General features: G+C 38.3%; 1 protein-coding gene across 11 annotated transcripts in view; it reads left to right on the plus strand.

Annotated features, from left to right (window-relative positions):
- The window catches only part of ANK2 (ankyrin 2), a 358,785-nt gene that overhangs the window by 129,526 nt on the left and 206,981 nt on the right, over positions 1-22,278 (plus strand). For 3 of the 11 annotated variants that reach the window (XM_067468651.1, XM_067468653.1, XM_067468660.1), the window contains exon 1: positions 5,067-5,267. The exons of 2 other annotated variants lie outside the window; for them this stretch is intronic. In XM_067468651.1, coding sequence (XP_067324752.1) covers positions 5,184-5,267 — 84 coding nt within the window. In that variant the 5' untranslated portion in view covers positions 5,067-5,183. Of the gene's footprint in view, positions 1-5,066; positions 5,268-22,278 lie in introns of those variants that run through there. 6 more of the 11 variants (XM_067468655.1, XM_067468662.1, XM_067468658.1 and 3 more) reach the window with 2 other exon arrangements.

Here is a 22,278-nt window from a genome sequence, read left to right on the forward strand (position 1 = left end):
GCCATTGTAGTTCTACTTTTGTAGTATAATACTTAAATATCTGATTTTCCATTTTAAATGGATGGGAAGAAACCAGCTTTATAAACTATGGTTTAACATAACATAACATAAAAATTGTTTACAATAATTAACAATAGTTCATTAACAAAGTTTTTGTCATAGCCTTCTTGAAAGAGTGGTGTGGTCGGGAACACATAAAAGTGAAGGGAGACTATGCTTGTTACAGCATGGAAAAACTTCAGCTCTCCAGATGTTTTGGACTTCAACTCCTACAATTCCTAGCAGTCGGTAAGCTGACTGGGATTTCTTGGAGCTGAAGTCCAAAACATCTGGAGGGCCAAAGTTTGCCCATGCCTGCTTTGTTCATAATTGTTGGAGCATGTAAGGAATCAGTGTGTGTTTGTGTGTGTGAGAACTGTAAAATAAGATGCATGAAACTGATTGGTTGGGCAATGCATGGGATGGTGGATGAGCCTGGAACTTTTGGATACTGTTGCATTTTTATTCAGGCTTGAATTATGCAGGTACAGAGAGAAGAGAGAGACAGACTAATTTACTTCATGAGCCGCTGAAGGAGTTTCTCCACATGGGCAAAGAAAGACCATTTTAAATCTCTCTAAAAAGGAGATTATGTGATTATGTGAGTTAATGCAACTAATCACATGATTATAAACATGTTGTTCTGAATTATGAACAGTAATTTATTAATTAATTAATTTATTATTATTATTTATTATTATTATTTATTTAGTTATTTATTTTTTACCTGTGTTGCATATTTTATTTCTCTGGCAAGGCAATGTGTGGGCTGATCAACTACATGTGGTTTATTTTGCATTACGCCACAAGAATTATGTTAAGATCAACATATTATGAGTGCTTCCTTCTGAATAGTAAAGGCTTCCCCTTGATATTAAGTCTAGTTAAGTCCGACTCTGGGGAGTGCTGCTCATCTCCCTGTTTAGGCTGAAGAGCCAGCATTGTCTGTAGTTACCTCCTAGGCCATGTGGCTGACATGACTGAATGGAACGAAGTGGTACTTACTGATCTACTCACATTTTCATGTTTTCGAACTGCTAGATTTGCAGAAGCTAAGGCTAACAATGGCAGCTCATCTTGTCCTGCAGATCCGAACTGCCGATCTTCCGGTCTGCAGCTTAGCGGTCTAACCCGCTGCACCATGGCAGCCCCTTCTTTCTGAATACCTAAATGTATTTTAAAAGATTTCTTTAAAAAAGAAATTACAAACTATGTCATCCAATGACATCCAGTGAAGCAAGCAAAACATGTATCTTAGTGGCAGTAGAAATGTTAATTTTGTTCTGCACGATTGAGCAGACAACCGCTACTTGCTCAGTACAGAGAAATACTTTCATAGACCAAATGCTACTTTGGTAAAGGCAGTTTTCCGGATACTGCTTACAGCAATTCACTCTTTGTAATAGTCTATTTCTTTTCAACTTGTTACCTTTAGTGCTGTTATTGTTCAAAACAAGAATGGGAGCCTATTTTGCAGATGCACCCCCCTCCAATTTTTTAAAAAGACCCAAAAAATGTCAAACACTACAAAATCTATGCAAACCATCACAGAAAAGAAATGATGCTTTTGTTCAATTTGCCCATTCTCAGAACCCCATCCCCACAATCAATCATGAAAGCTGTTACATAGAAGTGCTCATTTTTTCACCAAACATGTTTTGGAAGACATAATTTTGATTACAAGATTATTGCAAACTTAATATAATGTTAGATACATTCTCTTCACATGAGAGCATGGTTGTTGGTTTTCGTCTATGCTATTGCAATGGGCCCTTGGTATCTGCCTGGGTTTGATTACCAAAATCTGTGGTTGCTCAAGTCTTATGATATACAATGGTACTAAAATGGCAAAATCAAAGTTTGCTTTTAAAATTTTCTTCTTTTTTTGGGAATATGTTCAAACCACTGGTGGGATCATTGGATGCAGAATTTGTTTATATTTTGTGGACAGATGTTCACGCACTACATTTTCCAAGGGCTTCTTCTGTGGACAATCAATTCAATGCATAAACATAGCATATTGCCATTTGGAATGAACTCGATGAGGACAAACAAATTGAAACTTTGATAAAAAATACAGAGTTGCTTCTCATTAGTCAAGAGACAAATTTGGGAACTGGGATTCAGTTTGTATTAGGTGGGTTTAAATGCCCTTGAAAACACAGGTTCACAGTTTGATAGTATTCCTGAATTCAGTCCTGAGCCTGGAAGCCCAGGTTTCAGTGTTGACCAGGAGCTTATCTACACTGGGCAGTTTAGCTTGGTATAATTGTGCTCTGGAGCAGTTCAGATCCAGCATGTTCATGTTGAATCTGGGACCATTACCTAGACATGGCCATATATCCCAGAAAACTCACAGCAACCTAGTGATTCCGGCCATTAAAGTCTTCAACAACACATTATCTAAGCAGCTTGAAAGCTCATCTGCTTTGCTGGTGTGGTCTACTTTTTATCTCTGTGCTGCTGCTCCTTACTAATACAGAGCTTCACTGAACAACCAGAAAATCTCCTTTTCACTGCCATCATGTATCCTCTCAGCCTTCCCTTCTGCAGGCTAAACATGCCTAGCTCTTTAAGCTGCTCCTCATAGGGCTTGTTCTCCAGGCCCTTTATCATTTTAGTCGCCCTCCTCTGGACACATTCCAGCTTGTCAACATCTTCCTTCAATTGTGTTACCCAGAACTGGACACAGTATTCCAGGTGTGATGTTTACCTTGTTTTGTTTTATACTTTTGTGAAACATTCCCCATTTTATTTTCACTAGTTAAAATAAAATAAAGAAAATACATTGTGATATTCCGTTTTTCATAGATGCTTCTTTCCCTTGGAAGAAGGAGAAAGCCTGTTTGTTTTCTAAATGACTTAAAGCTGTTGTACACACAAAATAGCCCAGATATTCATATTATGTAGTGATGTAATAATAGACCTAGTGCGTGTGTTCTCTTTTCAGCCTCAATGGTCACATTTGGCGCTGGCTCCGGGGCTGGAATTTCAGTGCATATGTTGCATGAAGATACACACATACACAGTGCTGCTACTGGTCAGAAAGAAGTAACCTCAGATTATTGGCATTTTGAAAATACTTCTTCCTGCGCTAGCCTCCGTCATATCCACTGAGATGGTTTTTCTCTCATCTTGTAGTAGTAGGAAAAGAGCAACCTCAAAATCAGAATGATTGCTGAGGGGTTGAGAAAGGTTTTCATTTTTCTCATCCCTCAACGTCTTCCCAAACTGATGTTTCCTCTTTGCTACTGTGTGTGTAATGTTCCTTCAAGTCACCTGGAAACCTATGATGACCTCATGGATTCCATAGAATTTTCTTAGGGAAGTGATACTCAGAAGTGCTTATTTCAGTTCCTTCCTCTAAAATATAGCCTACACCACCTGGTTTCCATTGGACTAGTGGTGTGGAAATATGGATCACAGTGTTACTAGAAGTTGGAACAAGCTTTCATTTCTCCCATTTTCCATAATTGTGGCTGAGATCTCCATTGTGGTGTACCAAACCATGATACATTCTTTAGTCTATGTGCTACTGACATAATTTCTTCACTTATGTGAAATACTAACGAGTATAGGAATACCAATCTATTTGTTATAGCAGGACAGAATTCTCTAATTGAGTTTTTCTTAATAATTACATTTTCTAATTTTACTATGCCTCATTTTATAATTTAAAAAGCACCAACATGAAAATGTGAGTGTATTTTCATGTATTTCTCAGTACGTAACTAGATTATTTACAATTTTACTCCATATATAAATTTTATGGGAAGACATTACCGTATGTGTTTGTGTGTATGTGTGTGTGTGTGTGTGTGTATGTATATATATATATATATATAGATAGATAGATAGATAGAGAGAGAGAGAGACTAGCTATCCCCTGCCACGCATTGCTGTGGCCCAGTCTGTGTATATGTGTTTTATGTGTGTGTATATGTCTATATATTTGTGTCTATGTATATATATATGTGGTTTTGCGCATATGTTGTAATATATATATATATATTGGCTTTTTAAGTTCGTTCCGCTGTCTTTTTCAGTGTTTTTATGAGTGATGATCACTCGTCGGCCTGATAGGTGTATTGTGTCCAAATTTGGTGTCAGTTTGTTCAGTGGTTTCTGAGTTAAATTAATCCCACAAATGAACATTACATTTTATTTATATAGATGTCTTCCCATAAAATTTATATATGGGGTAAAATATATTATTGCCTAAATCCAGTAGCTAGTCCAAAGGATAGTACACCTAGGGCCCTTCTACACTGCCATATAATCCAATTCAAAGCACATGATCTGGATTTTGTACAGCTGTGTAGAAGAGGCTGTAGTCTGTCAAGTGGTACGTTACATCAATTTGGTGGATGTGCTCTAGCAAAAACTACTAATTGAATTTAGGCCAACACATTTTTGTACCTTATGCATCTGTTGTAACACAAGCACACACAGTTTTACGTGCATTTTTGTTGCACCAGAGTTTGAAGGATAACATATGTTCCAATTTGTGCATCAGTTTGTGAAGTTGTGACTATATCTGCACCAAAATGTGACCCGTACAAATTTCTCATAATACATTTGTAAAACATTTGTATATTTTTATTGTATCAAAAACCACATTTTATGGTAAAAGATGCAACAATGGTGCAGGAAAATGAAAGAAAGATAGGGCAAATGCTTATGCATAATATACCTTGCAGAGAGCCGGCACCGTTGGTACAGTGACCTCATTACTGTTGTGACAGATATGGATGAAGGTGTCGATGAGCCCCTCATGTCTGTGTATGTATAAATAGATAATTTTGAGGGTGCTAAGTAGGTCATTGTACTGGTTTTGCAAATTCCCTTCTCCATTCTGCACGGTCCATTCAAGGGATTTTGTACTGTGAAAGAGGCAAGATCCTGTGATAATTAGTTAAATCAGATTTAACAATGCAGTGAGATAAACAGTTGTGGTAGCTGCTGCCATGGCAACACCATCATGCTCACCCTCTCGGTGCGTACACGTCTCCTTCCCTCCCTCCTCCCTTCCCCCTCTCCGCATACACATCCCTCCTCCTCTCCGGCAAGTGACACATTTGCTAATGGTCCGTACGTTTGAGAGGGTTTAATGGCAGCACTCTTTGCTTTGAAAACTATTCAAAATGATGAATGAGGAGGCAGCTCAGAAGAGTGATGGTGGAGAGAAGTATAATGGAAGTAACCAGAGGAAGAAAAGACCCAAGAAGGTAATGTAGAAAGAGATGGCAAAATGTGTGCATAGAATAGCGAGGCGGTAGGAGTGGTCAGGAGTCTTATGAAGGAAGGTGGATGTATGGAGCCCCTTCAGAAATGTATGCTCTTGTATCTTTTGGCTGTTTTGTGCTGCGAGAAACGGAGCAAATCATGACCATCTTGCCTTTCTTGGGAATGTTGTTTGATATTTGCAAAGCTGAAAGGGTTTCTAGTGTTTCAGTTGTTGGGGTATTTGTGTAGATGTCGAGTTGTATGTGAAGGCTGTTCTGAAGATTTGTTGTTACTGCTGATAAAATAGCTAATTTGATGATCGAAATGCCTGAGGACTTACGTTTCTATGTCTTTGAAGACTGGACAATGCTAATGTTAATCCCAATGGACAGTGGACTGAAGGGCACTTTTAGAAAGCACACAGCTGCTGTTTTGTTGAATTACTATTGACTTTACTATGCCTTGCTGTATCAGTTCCATTGTATAGCTTTTTTTTTTTGCAAGAAAAAACTGTGTGGTCTGTGTGTCTGTATGTATATCAGGATAGGTTTTTTGCCAGCATTTTGCATTGTGTAGATTTGTAAACTGAAGTTTGCTTGCCCCTAATTAATATTTATTTTACAATCATTAAAAAATAGAATTATCAAAAATGTTTCCTTTTTTAGTTATGTATAGAAGCCATAGGCTTGTGCTACCTTGCTAATATGGTTGAGGGCAGCCTAAAATACATGGCCACACCCAGCTTTTAGGTAGTCTTCCTAAAGAAAGGGATACAGTTATTAAAGGTTTTCCAGACTGGAATTTAAGATGTATTTACTCAAAATTAAGTCCCATTATATCCAAGTTATATATATGTACATGACATCCTAACATTTATTTTTACAATTGAAGTATTTTCCTACAATCAGATCTGCTCCATATTAATTGTTCTGCTAATTAGCTCTTTAAGAAATGCTTTAGGAATTATGCACAAGCAAGCCCCTCCTAAATTGCAAAGTGACTTCAAAGGAAGCATCACCAGGCTATGTGCTGCTTTTCCACCTATTATTTTAAAAATAACCATACTGCAAAAATAGTTCCACTGGAAAATCCATAGGAAAATTTGTGTGAACTAGAGGCTATGCTTTGTAAGAGGCTAAGTGACCTAAGGGGAAAATGCAGCATATTCATTAATGTCTCTTGCAGTCATTGGTGTAAACATGCGCAGAATGTTGTAACATAGCTTCCCAAAAGATAAACCTGCCTATTTTTAGAAACTTGATAATATGTGCTACATTGAATAGACATTAAACAGGTCTATTAGAAGACTTTGATATGTGGAAATCAATTTCCCATTTATGTGTGTGCATGTGTGCATGTAACTTTCAAACTAGAAACAATTTTTATACATTTAAAGGATATGCCCCAATTGGTTTTAAGAAAAAATACAAATCCAGTTTGCCAAATCCATAAAGATTGCCTTAGCCTCCCATTTTACTGCCCATTTACAAAAAGGACCTGTAAATACAGAACCTTACATTCCTATTTAAGCAACTTATTTAATTAAGTGAGATGAGAATGATCAAGGGGAGTTAAAATCTCTACTGAAGAAGCACCCCCTCCATTTTATTCCTATTTGAGCCTTACAACTATGTTGTTGGCATAAACATACGAGTTCCTCAGTTGAAAATCACCTTGTCTGAGTGCTAATGGATTCTGTCCTTTGCTCAGCAAAATTAATGCCTAGAAGGTTAATTAAAGTTGTATCCAAAGATATCATTTTCATATCAGGTTTCTAAGACTTATCCTGCCCTTGGTCCCCATGTTTATATGACAGAAAGGATGCTGAGCAAAGAAATAAAACCATTTTCATAATAGAGATTTTGAAGGGGAAAAAAACCTGTGAGTTATTATCTTTGTAGAGTCAACAATAAAAATGCTTGGCTTTGTGATATGAAAATATGTACACTCGCACATAATCAACAGTGGAAGTAATAACCTAGGTTGGCTCTTCCTTGCTGGAAGTCTTCAAGCAGAAGCTGGGCAGCCATCTGTTGGCTCTAGGTTGGATTTCCTGCATTAAAGGGTTGAACTAGATAGCTACAAAGTCTTCTCTAATTCTGATATTATCATTATCCCAGAGTTTTGAAAAAGAACTTTTTGGGTTATGGATTTCCAAAACTTCCAGACAATATAGCTAGTGGCTTATGCTGGCTGCAGGATTCTGAGAATTGTAACCCTACCAAATAACTTCCCCATGCTCTGATAGATCACACAAATTTGAATGGTACCTATTTTTCAATAACCACATTTGGACAGGAGTTCACTCCTTGAGTAGGTTAAGAACATGCTAGATGTGATGCTTCCTATAAGATCTGTGATTTAAAAGTAGTTACCATGTATCATACTTGTTGCTTTCCCCTGTAATGGTTAGGCATGCATTCCCATTCTGAAGTGTCTAACGTCAACATATTAATTTGCCTGTTACAGGGGTAAAGGAATTAGGAGTAAGCACTCCATTTTAGGCAACAATCTTGTGAAATATACATATAGTTCTGCTCAGAAATGGGCTTTTAAAACTGGTTTAGTATATATTTTTTGTTTTAAATGGATGTCAATGTGCAATCAAAAATACATTAAATGTGCCACGCCCCCTCTAGTTTGCAAATTTCCTTGCTCTCACTAGTCAGATAGTCATTGCCACCTTGTTGTACCAGCCTTGACTAAGGACACCCCTGGCTCCAGGTGCCTACAGCCACAAATCCTTCACATAATGAGTACACTGTTCATTGTGTTTGTTAGCTACAATGCCCAATCAGAGTAGGGGAGATTCAGTAACTGGTCCTGTGTGTGTTCCCTAAACTTGGGCTAGTGAAATTGGTGCCCTCCAGATATTTTTGTCTAAATAGGTAGGCAACTGTCAATGAGGGTAAAGGGCCAATGTTTGGCCCAGTACCCCTCCACATGCACTGCCTTGGGGTCAGGAGAGTTGGAAAGCTACTGCACTTAGATGAGTCATTTGGGCATGATTATTTTTGAAAAAAATGGAAAGGGTTGGATGGGACTGCTTGCGTCTTGCAATTTGCCATTTTCCACTTCCCATGTATAGTGTCCATAATCCTTGATCACTGGTTATTCTGCTTTAGACTTTTGGTAGATGGTAGATGCAACATCCCAAGGATGCCAGGTTTCCTACCTCTGCCCTGAATCATGGTTATTTATTATTTCTGCACCACCCCATTTTACAATGAAGCTACATATTGACTATTGGTTCAAAAAAAAAAAAAAAAAACAACCCCACAACATTGTACTGTAGAATACCTAGAAGGATAAATGTGTTGAATCTATTGAAATTTGACATTTGCCCTATTGATATGAAAGAAATGACAAGAGGTACTGAAATGCTACAAAGTGTTATGCTGTTTCCTACAAATACATTAATTTATTGGGAAGCCGTTTGCTCAAATCTGCAGTTGGAAGTGAAGAGAGGAGTATTAGTGTCTTCTAAACTACTTTTAAAGTGTTTCTTAATATGTTTAAAATCTTTATGCAGTTAGAGCTCCAACATTCCATCTCTATGATGTTTGTGCTTAAGAGAGCCAGTGTGGTATAGTGGTTTGAGTATGGAGTACAAGTCTGGAGAACCCCACTCAAATTTCCACTCAGCCATGGAAATCTACTGTGTGACCTTGGACAAATCACACTGCTTCAGAGGAAAACAAAGGCAAATCTCATCTGAACAAATCTTGCCAAGAAACCCCCCGTGCTACCCTAGCCTAATGGCTACTGAGAGTTGGAAATGACTTGAAGGCACGCAGCAGCAGCAGCAACAACAACAACAACATCATGTGCTTCAAATCACCTCTCAACTTCTGATTATCCCATGCCCTTCATAGGGTTTTCTTAGGCAAGGAATACTTACTATCTCCTCTGAAATCATTATATCATAGGCTTTCACTCCTGGCCAAGTATGATTGCCTTCCAAGTGTAGAGTCTTGGCGGTGGGTCTGTAGGTGACTGTAGAGACTTTTCTGGTTCCACATGTGCTTTCACAGTGAGGACATTGATTTTCAAATGGAAGGCGGTCCTGACAAGGGTAGGCTTGGTGCACCTGCCTCTGAAATATAGTCTACAGCACCTGGTGTTTCTTAACTATTTCCCATCCAAGTATTAGCCAGAGTTGAACCTGCTTATCTTCCAGCAACAATGAAAGTATAGATGCAAAATAAAGGAATGGCTATCTCCACATTCACTACTTACTCTATCTTGTCATGTCAATGCAGTACCTATTATTAGAACTAGCAGACCGCATTTGATCTTCACTAGAGGTTGTCAGATGATGATTCAAAACTTCTCTTAGATATCATATTACTGCAATTCCAGTTAATTCCTGATGTGATTTGAGAATGCTGTTTTTATATGACCTATTTATTTATTGTTTATTTTGTAAAATCAAGTCTGAATTTGGATTGCATATCTATTTCTGGAAAAGGGGACAATCCTTTAATAATTTTGGCTTCATAGGACTGAATTTGTTCACACCCATCAAGTTTTAAGAATCTAAGAGTCAGCAATGCCATTTTGTAGCTAATTTTATGTAGTAGGGTCTCCAGGAATATATCTCAAAGGGTAGCCACATTAGTCTGTTGTAGCAAAACAGGGAATTGTCTTGACATGTGTTTCTGTGTTTTTATGGATTAATAATATTAGATTTCAGGTATATAATCATATTATGGGTGTGTGGTGAGAAATCAGAACAAATCTGGACACAAAAGGTGGAAACTGTTTGTATGATACTAGCAATAGAAATTAGAAACAGGAGGCAAGTAAGGCAAATTAACATATAAGGATCTATTATCTGATGTAGCTCCTTAGCAAATTATTGTTACTGAATGAGTTGTGCTGAAACCAGGGTGTTTCTATTATTATTATCCTTTATTTGTTTGAGGAGAGGGGAAAAACAAATCTAGCACTTTTCTTTCCTTCTGTACATCTTTTATCAAGCTACCTTGAAAGCAGAAGTTGCTATATATAATGATTTATTTTGCTAACTCCAAAGCATAAAGTATGTCATACAAGCTTTTGAAGCTTCACTGGCTTCTTCATCAGACAGAAAATCATACAGGAGAAGAAAGGTTGTGATGTTTACAGCCACAGTCTTAGATTTTGTCTTAGATGTTACCAAGGCAGGGCGCTTCTGCTTTCGTTGAGATCCCTCTATAGTATCTCAGCTGACAAGAGAATAATATCTGAGACAAAATACATCTTGCAAGCTTTCTTTTCCTTGTGCTTTTTAACAGCTGAAGTAAAGCTTTGAAAGCTTGTTTGATATTATGATTTGGAGTTGAGCCAATGAAAGAGTTGCTGGTTTGCAGATTTTGTATTTTGCTGCATGGTCAACATGGCTATCTCTATGTATTGTAATAATAAATACACTCTGTCAGCTGATAGATTTAGTCATTGGTCTGCCAGTCAGGTTAACATATACAACCTTATCCCATGACAGGAGGGTAGGAATATCAGTTTTCGGGGATGGCCTGCTATCCTACAATGTTTCCCCACTTTCCTCCGTTTCTAACCATTATCTTCAATCAGGAGTTGGGGGAATACTTGACTCTTGAAAACAAACTTTTCTCTTCATCTTCTCATGCTGGCATGATGGACTTGCACACACAGCTGCCAGAAGTGGAAGTGGCTGTGTGTTGTGGGAAGACCTCCAGGGACTCCATTACGCTAGCGTGAGAAGACAATAAGAAAACAGGGAAAATTTAGTGTGGGATAAGGTCCTTTGTGTAAATATGAGTGGCATGCGTTTTCAAGGTGTATTCATATCTTGGGAGCAAAAGGGTCAGATGATAAAGGCATGACAATGTGGCTGCTGCAAATATTTATAAGCTACCTTTCTTCATCTGACCCCATAAAATGATGCACCCTACTTCATGAAAGCCGAGAAATGGGCCATTGAAACTTATGTATCTCAACATGTGGTCTCAGAGCAGGTTGGGTTCTTTGAAAGTTATCTTGCCACAACTGGATTTTTTTGTTGCAGTTATGCTTTTAAAATATTCCCTTTGATGCAGGCGTAAGAATTCCTACTGAGATGCCCTGTATCTCTTCTGTACAGATTTATACTTAGAGGAGGCAAATTTGGAAAATTTCTTTTTTTTTTCAGGATGTGGATATAACTCTATAAATCTACCATTAAGTATGTACATAGATTGTGGTGCATGGAAAATTCCAGGGATTATAGCCCCCAAAAGGAATCTGCTGTGCTTGTAATTTGAGATAAGTACCAGACTAAAAAAAATGGTTAAGACATTTCCTATCAAAAAACCCTCTAAAATCATAACAGTAAATAAGTAACACAACTAAAAAGGGGGCACTCCATATAGGAAACAATCAGGGACAGCTAATCACATCTTAACAAATGATTCCCCCAGGCAGTAAGAAGCGACGCCTTGAAACTGCTAGGCCATTAAATGCCAATCAAGGTGGCCAATTGAAACATTCACACCTACCTCCAACAGACAAGAGTTCTTTCTCCCACCCTGGACATTCCACAGATATTTAAACCCCATTTTCCTAATTTCCAACAGACCTCACAGCCTCTGGAGGATGCATGTCATAGATGCAGGCAAAACATCAAGAGAGTGCTTCTAGAACATGGCCATAAAGCCCGAAAACCTTGCAACAACCCAGTGATTCTGGCCATGAAAGCTTTTGACAATACATTTACTATTTGTTGGTTTATTGCAAACTGGGCGGCCATTGCTGAGAAATTGCTGTAATAATTAAAGATTGTTATCTAAGAACTAGATGCTATTGTATATGGGAATGAACTCATGGAAAACTGATGTAATCCTGCATGATTAATATGATAGCTATATTTTAAATTAAGAAGGGTTGAAAAGAGATATTTCAGGATGATAACTGAGAGATGGAGAGAATTCTTATTTACAAATGTGGAGGGAGTGTAGAACAAATAAACTACTTTTTTTTTGGATGAAGAAAAATAAGCATAATTTCTTGACTCCATAGCTGCAATGCATTCTGTGTATTGCTGTCCTCGAAGTCTGCTCAGAATCTATTTCTGGTTTGCAGTACGGCTGCAGTATTGACTAGGTATCAGAGATAACAAATTTTGAGAGATGGCCTCATTCCAAGTTTTTTCTGGACACAATTCAAGGTGCTTGGTTTGACCTTTTTCTTAAAGGCTTGAGTCCTATTTACTTAGAAAATGGCTGTTTTAGTAGCAGTTTTATTTTATTCCCTAAAATCCTAAACAATTACATTTCTGTAGATTCCTTGGTCTTTAGTCACATTGCGAGATAATGCATGTAGGGGCTGTTCAATATTGATGTCACTCTTCTGGAATTGTTTACTGAGGACTGCCTACCAACCTCTCGTCTTTTCAGGCTTTTGAAATGGGTAAAAGTAAAATTTAAATTTTGGCTGTGATTTGATTCAGGTTAATTTCATATTGGCAGTGTTTTCTTAAAAACCTATTTTCTGCTCTTAATGGTTTAATATGATTCTTCCTGCTTATTTTGCATCTTAATTGGAAATTACTGTTTATTGTAAATGAGTAGGTTTACTGAAAGACTGCTTGAATGTCCTCTAGCAAAAATGGGAACGGCATTAATAAAATACATAATTTATAATGGTTAACCATCAAAATAAAGGCAGGAGCATGGATAATCTTTTAAAGTCATGGAGTTTATCATTGAAAGGAACAATGGTTTATTATGAAACTGGAAAGAAATGTTTTATCTTTCTTTTATTTATATATAAGATCGTCAGTTCTGAAGACAATGCAGTGCAAAATGAGGAACAACAGCAAATACAATAAAGAAAACAGTTTGTTTCTCAAAAGGATATTTGGCCCTAAAGATAATTTCTTGGCCAAAATAGGAATAAATTTTATATTGCTTGCAACTAGCTTCTCGGAAGAAGGTAATGCCTCCTCCGTTGCAGCCAAATACATGTATAAGTTTTATCAGCTGGGCAGTCTTTCTATTTGCAAGGCATCCAAATTAGGAGGGGATAACAAGAATAACAACAACAACAACCTTTATTTGTATCCTGCCACCATTTCCCAAAAGGGACTCGGGCAGCTTACAAGACACTTTGGTGCAGCAGATAAACAATACATGAGTATAAAACAGTATCACATAAAAATTATTTAAAAACCCATTATTAAAACATAAAATAAAACTAAATAACACTATTTAAAATGCAAAGCCACCACTAGTTAAAACTAGCTGCCATCAATTCAAACTAAAGTGCCAGAGTGTCAACCTCATATGGGCTCATTTCAGCCTACTTGAGGCCAAAAGCTTGCTTAAAAATCCATGTTTTTGGTCTAGATCAGAAAGATTCAAGGGTGTGGGCTAATCTAATCTTCTTCGGGAGGGTATTCCAGAGCCAGGGAGCCACTACAGAGAAGGCCCTCTCTCTCGTCCCCACCAACCATGCTTGAGATGGTGGTGGAACCAAGAGAAGGGCCTCCCCTGCCAATCTCAAAGCCCATGCCGATTCATTGAAAGAGATGTGGTCTCGAAGAAAGGCTGGACCCGAAGTGTTTAGGGCTTTGAATTGAGCCCGGAAAGTTGTTGGAAGCCAGTGGAGCTACTTGAGTAGGGGCATAGTACGTTCCCTATAGCTAGCTCCAATTAGTAATCTCGCAGCCAACATTTGTACTAACTACAGTTTCTGAACCATTTTCAAAGGCAGCCTCACATAGAGTGCATTGCAGTAGTCAATTCTGGATGCAACTAAGGCATGGACCACTGTGGCAAAGACAGATTTTTTGAGGTACGGTTGCAGCTAGTGCACAAGTTTTAATTGTGCAAAGGCCCTCCTGACCACTGTTGACACCTATTCTTTTGAGTGTGCTCAATATCTCTCTGTTCTTGTGACCATTGCGAGACCAAAAAGAAAAGAAAAAAAGCATAGAGGTAGCCCTAAAGAACAAGTGAGCAAATTTCCAGAAAGATAGTCTAAGTGTACCTATGAATGAGGAGTTCCAAAAATTTGAGATGGTAGAATAATATATTTCCTGTTTCTTCCCCCATTATTTATGAAGCCACAGTATGTAAACAGTTCACAATATAAAATTGTCTGCTGGATGGAAGGTTGCAGTATGTAAGTAGATTGATTGCATGCATTAGGGATTTAGGTGTCTGAAAACCAGCTGAAAAATACAAAGAAGTGTGTGCCATTAGGAAAGAGGAATTTCAATGGTCACAGTTACTAATTACAGAACTCCCCCAGAGTTCTGTAATTAGAAATTTCCCCATAAAACATTCCCAGACATTAGAAGATAAAGTTAATAGTCACTCAGACCACTTCCATCCCTTACCTAATCCCTTCATGGGCTAGGACAAAGTCTTTAATTCTGCTTCATATTGTTAAGAACACATCCCAATCCCAGCTCGCTTCTATCCAGACTAAGAATGTTGCCCTAATTTAGGAGGGAAGACCATGTGCTTACAGTCTCATGAAAATATGCATGAAGGAAAGCACCACTCTGTAAGTTCTTTCTTTCCTCTGCCGTCTTCTGTGTTCATACTGTTAACTCTCTAAGTTGCAGACAGACCGAATCATGCATAAAGTAGCCCCATCAAATATATATTGGAGTCTGTGAACTCATTTCTACTTTATGATCAATACATAATGTATTTTTTCTATGCAGTTCCACGATCAATATAACATGTATTGTTTTTTTCTGTGCATTTAAAATTAGAATTGTTCAATATGAATCCAAGTTGTGATTATGTTCTTATAGTCCATGAATTGAATTAGAACTTGATCCAGAAGATTCAGTTGAAAATGTAAATAACCACTGTTTTGGGCTGGCTTCAGCATACAAAAATGATTGCAAAGTCCTTCCTGTAATGTGCTTTAGCATAAAGGTGAACCAGTCTTGTTAATTTAATGTAGCTCTGATGACCTCTCTTCAGTAAAGAATAGTGAAATGAGGTCCTCATATCACTGAGTAGCATTGTAAGAGGTTGACATTCAACTTACCTATGCGTGGCTGTTGACAATTAAAATTGGTGGCCTGAATCAATGGATCAGTGTCTGATTTAGCACAAAGGAGAATGTAATGACATACAGAAGGCAGGACCAACATAATAGAATGTTTCACTGTGGATTGGAAAAAAACACAGACTACTGTTACAATCAGATTGAAAGTAAAATAATAAAGACTAGTCTAAGACATTTTTCTCCCTGAGACAAAGGCACCATCCCAATATAGAAACTGCATAGACTTAGCTGAATGTTACTTCAGCATTAGTGACAAGATGGCATTCTCCACTGCCTCTGACCTCAATTTGCCTGCCCCAGGAGGAACAGTCTTTCCAGTGCTTATTCTACCTAATGGTAGTCTTGTAAAACAATGATGAGATAGGGAAAGTTTCCCTCATTTCCCTCTTTTCTCTGCCTGTTTGTATGGGGCAGGAGGGTTTGTGTTCATGTGTATCACACCAGGTTCAGGTAAAAATCTCATAGAAGAGGACAAAAGGGAGCAGTCTGATAGGCCAGAAAGTATTCAATTTTTAGAAGAACTCATCCCTTCTAGTAGGAATAAAAAGACTTAGGAAAGGAAGAGTGAAAGCCCAAAATTTCCTAATATTACCAATATACCATATATATGGGCTGTTGTAAGTTTTTCGTGCTGTATGGCCATGTTCCAGAAGCATTATCTCCTAATGTTTCGCCTGCATCTATGGCAGGCATCCTCAGAGGTTGTGAGGTTGTGTTGTAGTGGTTTGAATATCAGACTATGACATTGGAGACTAGGGTTCAAATCCCCATTCAGCCATGGAAACTCATTTGATGACCTCCTAGCCACTGTCGACATAGCCCGAAAAGCATACAACAATCCAGAGATTCCAGCCATGAAAGCCTTTGACAATCTATTACCATATGGATCTTAGAAATAGAAGTGGCTATTACAGGAATTAAACTATGATCTCCTGATATATTTAACAACGACAACAACAACAACAACAACAACTTTATTTTTATACCTCGCCTCTATCTCTCCAAAGGGACTCAGGATGGCTTACATGGGGACCAGCATAATTAAAATAGTACATTAAAATATATAATGGTAACATAAAACAGAATAAAACAATAACATTATAACAAAACATAAGAGCACAACATCAACCAACAACCAATGAGCTCTATGATAACAGTCAGTTTCTGGGTATGGGTGGGCGGACTGGTGCAAAGACAGTTGTGAGGATAGGGATGTTGGATAAAGTGCATAGATTACATGACAACAGTGAAGATAGAGGTCAGTATGAGAATAAAGCATCATGAATTTAAGTGCAGAACAATAGTAAAGTGCATAGACAAGGTTTTGGATCCTTGTTTTAGCAAATTTGGAGGAGCCCCAAGGGGGAGTATAGCATACAATACTGACTGCCACCAAAGGAGAATGATCAAAGGGGCATAAGAGGAATACCTGAGAGCCACCTCAACTTTTAACAACATGCTATGTTAAGTCCACCTTGTTTTGACCATAAACCTGTGTCGACCTCTGCACAGTGATGAATTCTAAGATCTTCTTAAACTTGGACATGTGTGTATCTTTATGTGTGATATGACTGATTATAGCTACTTAAGTAATGACAAGTTACCATATTTTAAAATGGATTGATAAAAGCAATAAAGAAGTGTCCCCATTATAGCAACATTTCACACACTAGAAGATACTAAAATGAGATTTAGGAACAATTTGGTGAAGAAATATTGGAATAATAGCAACAACCTTCAGTACAATTGTGATTCATAGTAATTAACTTTAAAACATAGAAGAAAGATGCTTTCTGAGCTGGCATTTCTACTGAGTTATAAACAGTTTACTCCAGTTGATGGTACTGTGGTGACTGCCGCCTCCCCAATCTGAGTGAGAATACAAGCAAAGATAAGAAACACATTCTGTTCCTACTCTAAATGTCAATGCTTCATTGCAGACATAATGCTCCACTTAGAGAATACAGAGTTTCTATTCAGCATGATGAATACAAGAGCATCAGGACACTTTCTGGAAAATACAATGTCCACTCCTTCAGTATAGGGTGATTGCACTTGGAACTGCAATAGGAAATTTGAATGTAGTGCAGGAATGATTGGATGGAGAGTTTCCCATGAAGAAAAGGTCAATAGATAGCATTATTGTCAATTTGTTGGCTGCATTCAATGTTGGACATGTTCCTTCCTTCCTTGGAAGGAACTGTGCACATTCAATCATTCGCAATGGCAGTCCCAGTGCCTGATGGGACCACGTCTTGCTAAGGTTTCAACAGTATATAAAACCATACAACAAATTGCCCAGATATATCGGCACTGTACATTTCCATGTAGAATTACACAGTGAATGACATTTATTCAACTATATTACAGGAGCCCCCGGTGGCGCAGTGGGTTAAACCCCTGTGCCGGCAGGACTGAAGTCCGACAGGTCACAGGTTCTAATCCGGGGAGAGGTGGATGAGCTCCCTCTATCAGCTCCAGCTCCTCATGTGGGGACATGAAGCCTCCCACAAGGATGATAAAACATCGAATTGCAGATGGCCAATTCTCTCACACCAGAAGCGACTTGCAGTTTCTCAGGTCGCTCCTGACACGACAAAAAACCCCCCAAAAAACAACAACCTATATTACAGATATAATATATCTGGGAGCCCCCGGTGGTGCAGTGGGTTAAAGCAGTGAGCTGCTGAGCTCGTTGATCGAAAGGTCACAGGTTCGATTCCGGGGAGCGGCGTGAGCTTCCGCTGTCAGCCCTAGCTTCTGCCAACCTAGCAGTTCGAAAACATGCAAATGTGAGTAGATCAATAGGTACCGCTCCGGCGGGAAGGTAACGGGGCTCCATGCAGTCATGCCGGCCACATGACCTTGGAGGTGTCTACGGACAACGCTGGCTCTTCGGCTTAGAAATGGAGATGAGCACCACACTCCAGAGTCAGACATGACTGGACTTAATGTCAGGGGACTACCTTTACCTTTTTATATTACAGATACTTCCTAGTCATGGAGATACACTTTCCAAATCTAATAGAAACCTTTTTAAAAACAGGTTAATGGGAATCCCTCCTGTCATTTGATGAAATAGATGGAAGCAGCAAGTAAATCCAAAGATAGTCATATATAGGAATCTGATGAGATAGCAAGGTCTTAAAAAGACAATATATATTCAGTCATTTATGTGTACTGAGCCGTTTTTGCATGTATTAATGAAATACATAATATCATCCATATATACAGACATTTCTGTCTATATATATAAGTGGGCCTGGAACTCACAGTATTATGCAATATCCCTATTTTATCCCTACTGGCTGTTAGGAATTGTGGAAGTTGAAGTCCAAAACACCTGGAGGGCTAAATTTGCCCATGCCTGCTGTAGACCCTAAAACTCCCCAGGCCCCTTCTACACTGCCATATAAAGTCCAGTTATCTGCTTTGAACTAGATATGGCCGTGTAGACTCATATAATCCAAAGATGATAATGTGGATTATCTGATTTGATTATCTGGACTATATGGCAGTGTAGAAATTCAGCAAGCTTATGTCTCAGGTAGCACCTGAACTTCTTGTTGACCAGAATGGAATTCAGCAACCAATTTTGTTAACTGTGTAATATATCAAATGTGTTATATTAACCCTGTTTTTGACACAAGACTAGAACACAATATTTTGTGTATAAGCAGACAATAGAGCTTTAATTTTCTTACCAATGAAGGAATTCAGATCATATCTTAATGTTCCTGTGTCCCTACAATATATATCATTTGCGTTTCAGCAGGAGTTCTGTGTTGAGTTCAAAAAGACATTCAAAGGTTATCTGTCTCCAACCAATGCTAATTACAAAGACAAGCAGCATCAAACCCTGCCATAGAGTTGCTATGGAAATGTGACCCCTGGGTGCTGCCCTTTGCTTTAACCCTTTCGTAAAGCCACTAAGATCATATGTTAACAAATAAATACCATAAAGGGTATTGTTATTATAATGCAATCCCAAAGTAGATAACGTAATACGGATCTTATAAAATACATAAACACATCTAGACTTTTTAGAATTGTATTCAACTTTCCTACTTTTTTCTATTTTTTACTGTTTTTAAAATTTAAAACTTTGGGGATTTGTGTGTCTTTTCAGTATTTCTGCAGGGCATGGTGACTTCAATCACTTGATAAATAATGGATATTAGGAGAAGGATGTTGGCTTGAATCCACAGAAATAGAAGTGAAGTTTAGCTTATGCAGGAAGCTTTCTTACCTCTTTTCCCATCCTTTGTCACCCAGTTTACATGTGAGGATTTTTTTGTGGGGTGGCTGGGTGAGGAATCGGGAATTGCATAATATGTAGTGCCTATGTTAACATATGTAGATCACATGTTAACAAATAAATACCATAAAGGGTATTGTTATTATAATACAATCCCAAAGTAGATAATGTATGCTGTTTCGCCTAGAGTTTTGAATTATTTGAAATAAACATAGACCTGCTCATACAAGACGTCAGATCTCTTCACATCCATCGATGGAATCACTGATTATCATTGCAAGTCGAGGTGATCCTGGTGTTGCCTGCCCAGGGGGCATGGGGACCTGTCACCCTGCACCATCCAGGCTTCCCCCTCATCCCCCTCATCACAGAGAGGGAAGCCTAATCCTCAGCAAGCTGGCTGGGTTCAGGCTTTAAAAAAGGAGACCGGCTATTTCTCCCTTCACTCTCACTCCTTTCCTCAGATTCAAGTCTCAAGCCAGCTGGGTTCAGATTTTAAGGGAGAGCTGGCTATTTCTCCCATCATTGTCCCTTCTTTCCTCAGCCTGGGTTTCACATTGCCAGAGGCGGCCTGCACCATCCTGACTTCCCTTCATCACCTGGTGAAGGCCTCTTTAAGCTGGCCCAACTTATCTTTCCTTAAAAGCACTTTCCTGGAAGTACTCTTAGTGTGTGTGATGGGAACCAGCAGGCTCTGTGGCTGAAGTGCAAAAAAAACCCATCACTGCCACTGAATTTCATCTGTGTGAAGAGGTCCCTCTTGCAGTCCAATCTATGCTATTGTAAATGAAAGGCTTGATCTTTGGGTCCTAAATACACTTTTGAGACTTATCCACATGATCAAGGGCAAGAAGAAAGGTGAATATTATGTCTCTTTTGTAGATGCTAAGCAGCACAGAAAGTACTTAAGCTATGTTCCTGTTCAGAACCCATTGACTTAGAAAAGCAATGAAAATTATGCCTGCTTCTGTCTTAGCAGTAACGAAGCTATTAAGAGTTGTCTGCCTCATTTGAATAAATCCTGTGGCACAATTAAGTATCAAAGTGTTAAGGAAAGAATTATTGAATCTTGCACATGTTCTGAAGGTGAATGTGCTGAATAATTTAGTACCATTAAGTTGAGTTCTTCTGGGAAGGCTTGATTCTGCTCATTGATTTCTTTAGGAGAATAGGTTGCTTCACTTTCAGCTGCTCTTACTATTACGTAAAGTACCACTGGCATTTTACTTACTAATGAAGTAAATGCCCTCTTTTTGCATGCCAAAAATCAAATGTGAATATTAGTTTCAAGAGCTCCAGAAAAACAAATGCAGTAAAAATGTATAATTAGAAGCAATGTTCACTACCATCCCATATAACATTAAATCTCTATAGTGTAAAACAGTATTTGTGAACTGCCCTTCAAATTTAATTACAAAGATGTCAGATAAATAAATAATTAAAAATAGGATACAAGGAGCTTGAGAATAATAATAATAATAATAATAATCAGCCCTCTCTTCCCAGAGGAACTCAGGGTGGCCTCCAAGTACAAAGGAAAATATTCAGTGCCATATATAATAATAAAAACAAAGGTAGATATTCAGTGCCATACCATAAGTAGCTTTCTTGTAAAAAGTATAAAATCTGTATCCAAATCAGGGTGCTTAGATCTTTCCTTCCTTAAACAAATATAATAAATAAATATAATTAAAACTTTATTTATGTTCTGCCCTATCTCCCCAAGGAGATTCAGGACGGATTGCAACACACTAAAAAAACATATAGAGGCAAACATTCAATGCCTCACCACAAAAGCAGTCAAGGATAAAATACAAGGATATAATGTCCTGATTATATTATATGAATTTAGATGTGGTGATTCAGGGACATTCAGCAACCCATTAACAACTACTTGTAACTTTCAAACCAGGATCATTTATCATAGCAGACTCCCTTTCAAATAGCCAACAAAGTATATGCCTAAGTGCAGGAAGACCATTATTAAGAGATGCATCTACCTTTTCCTCATCGATTGCTGATTTAGGATCTCATCACATTAACTTCTTGCTCTGTCCTAGGATGCTGCCAGGCTGGAGGCGGGATTGAAACCTCCAGAACCCTTTACACAATCACAAACCTGACAGAGGAACTACTCCTGGTGGGGCTTCATTCTGGCTCCATCCTGGAAGTGTCCTATATTGGAAACCAGAGAACATTGAAGGGTTCCTGTGTTCTCATTACTTAGAATGGAGCCAGTGTGGGAGAGTGGGTTGGGATGGGGGTGGGATGGGGAAGCCGGGTGGTGATGCTTTCCCCCATGTTATGGGGAAAGCAGTGATACAGGTGATGTGAGGCATTGGGCAGCAGTTTCCCTTGCTGCCCCACAGATTCACAATGCTGCATAGATTCCCTTTCACTAATATATGAATCTGAGTTTAAATAGGGATGCCAAGTTAATAATTATAATGATGATGACGACAATAGAGAAAATAAGGGATGTCGACTGGTAAGATGATGAGGGAATATCACCCCCACCCCCCAAAAAGACGATCAAAATATAAATTTCAAGGTTTCATATTTCACTGAAGTTATTAATTAACAGGAAATACCCAGGACAATTCCATTATCCCCAATTACTGTTGCTGTGAAAGGACATTGTGCAATGTAGTGTTTAAAACAGAATGTGCTTTTTGCATTTAGTTGATGTTTGACTCCACTACTTAATGTTTATCTCTCTATCCCCC

Source organism: Anolis sagrei, chromosome 5 (genome assembly GCF_037176765.1).
Source record: "Anolis sagrei isolate rAnoSag1 chromosome 5, rAnoSag1.mat, whole genome shotgun sequence".
NCBI classification, from domain to species: domain Eukaryota; kingdom Metazoa; phylum Chordata; class Lepidosauria; order Squamata; family Dactyloidae; genus Anolis; species Anolis sagrei.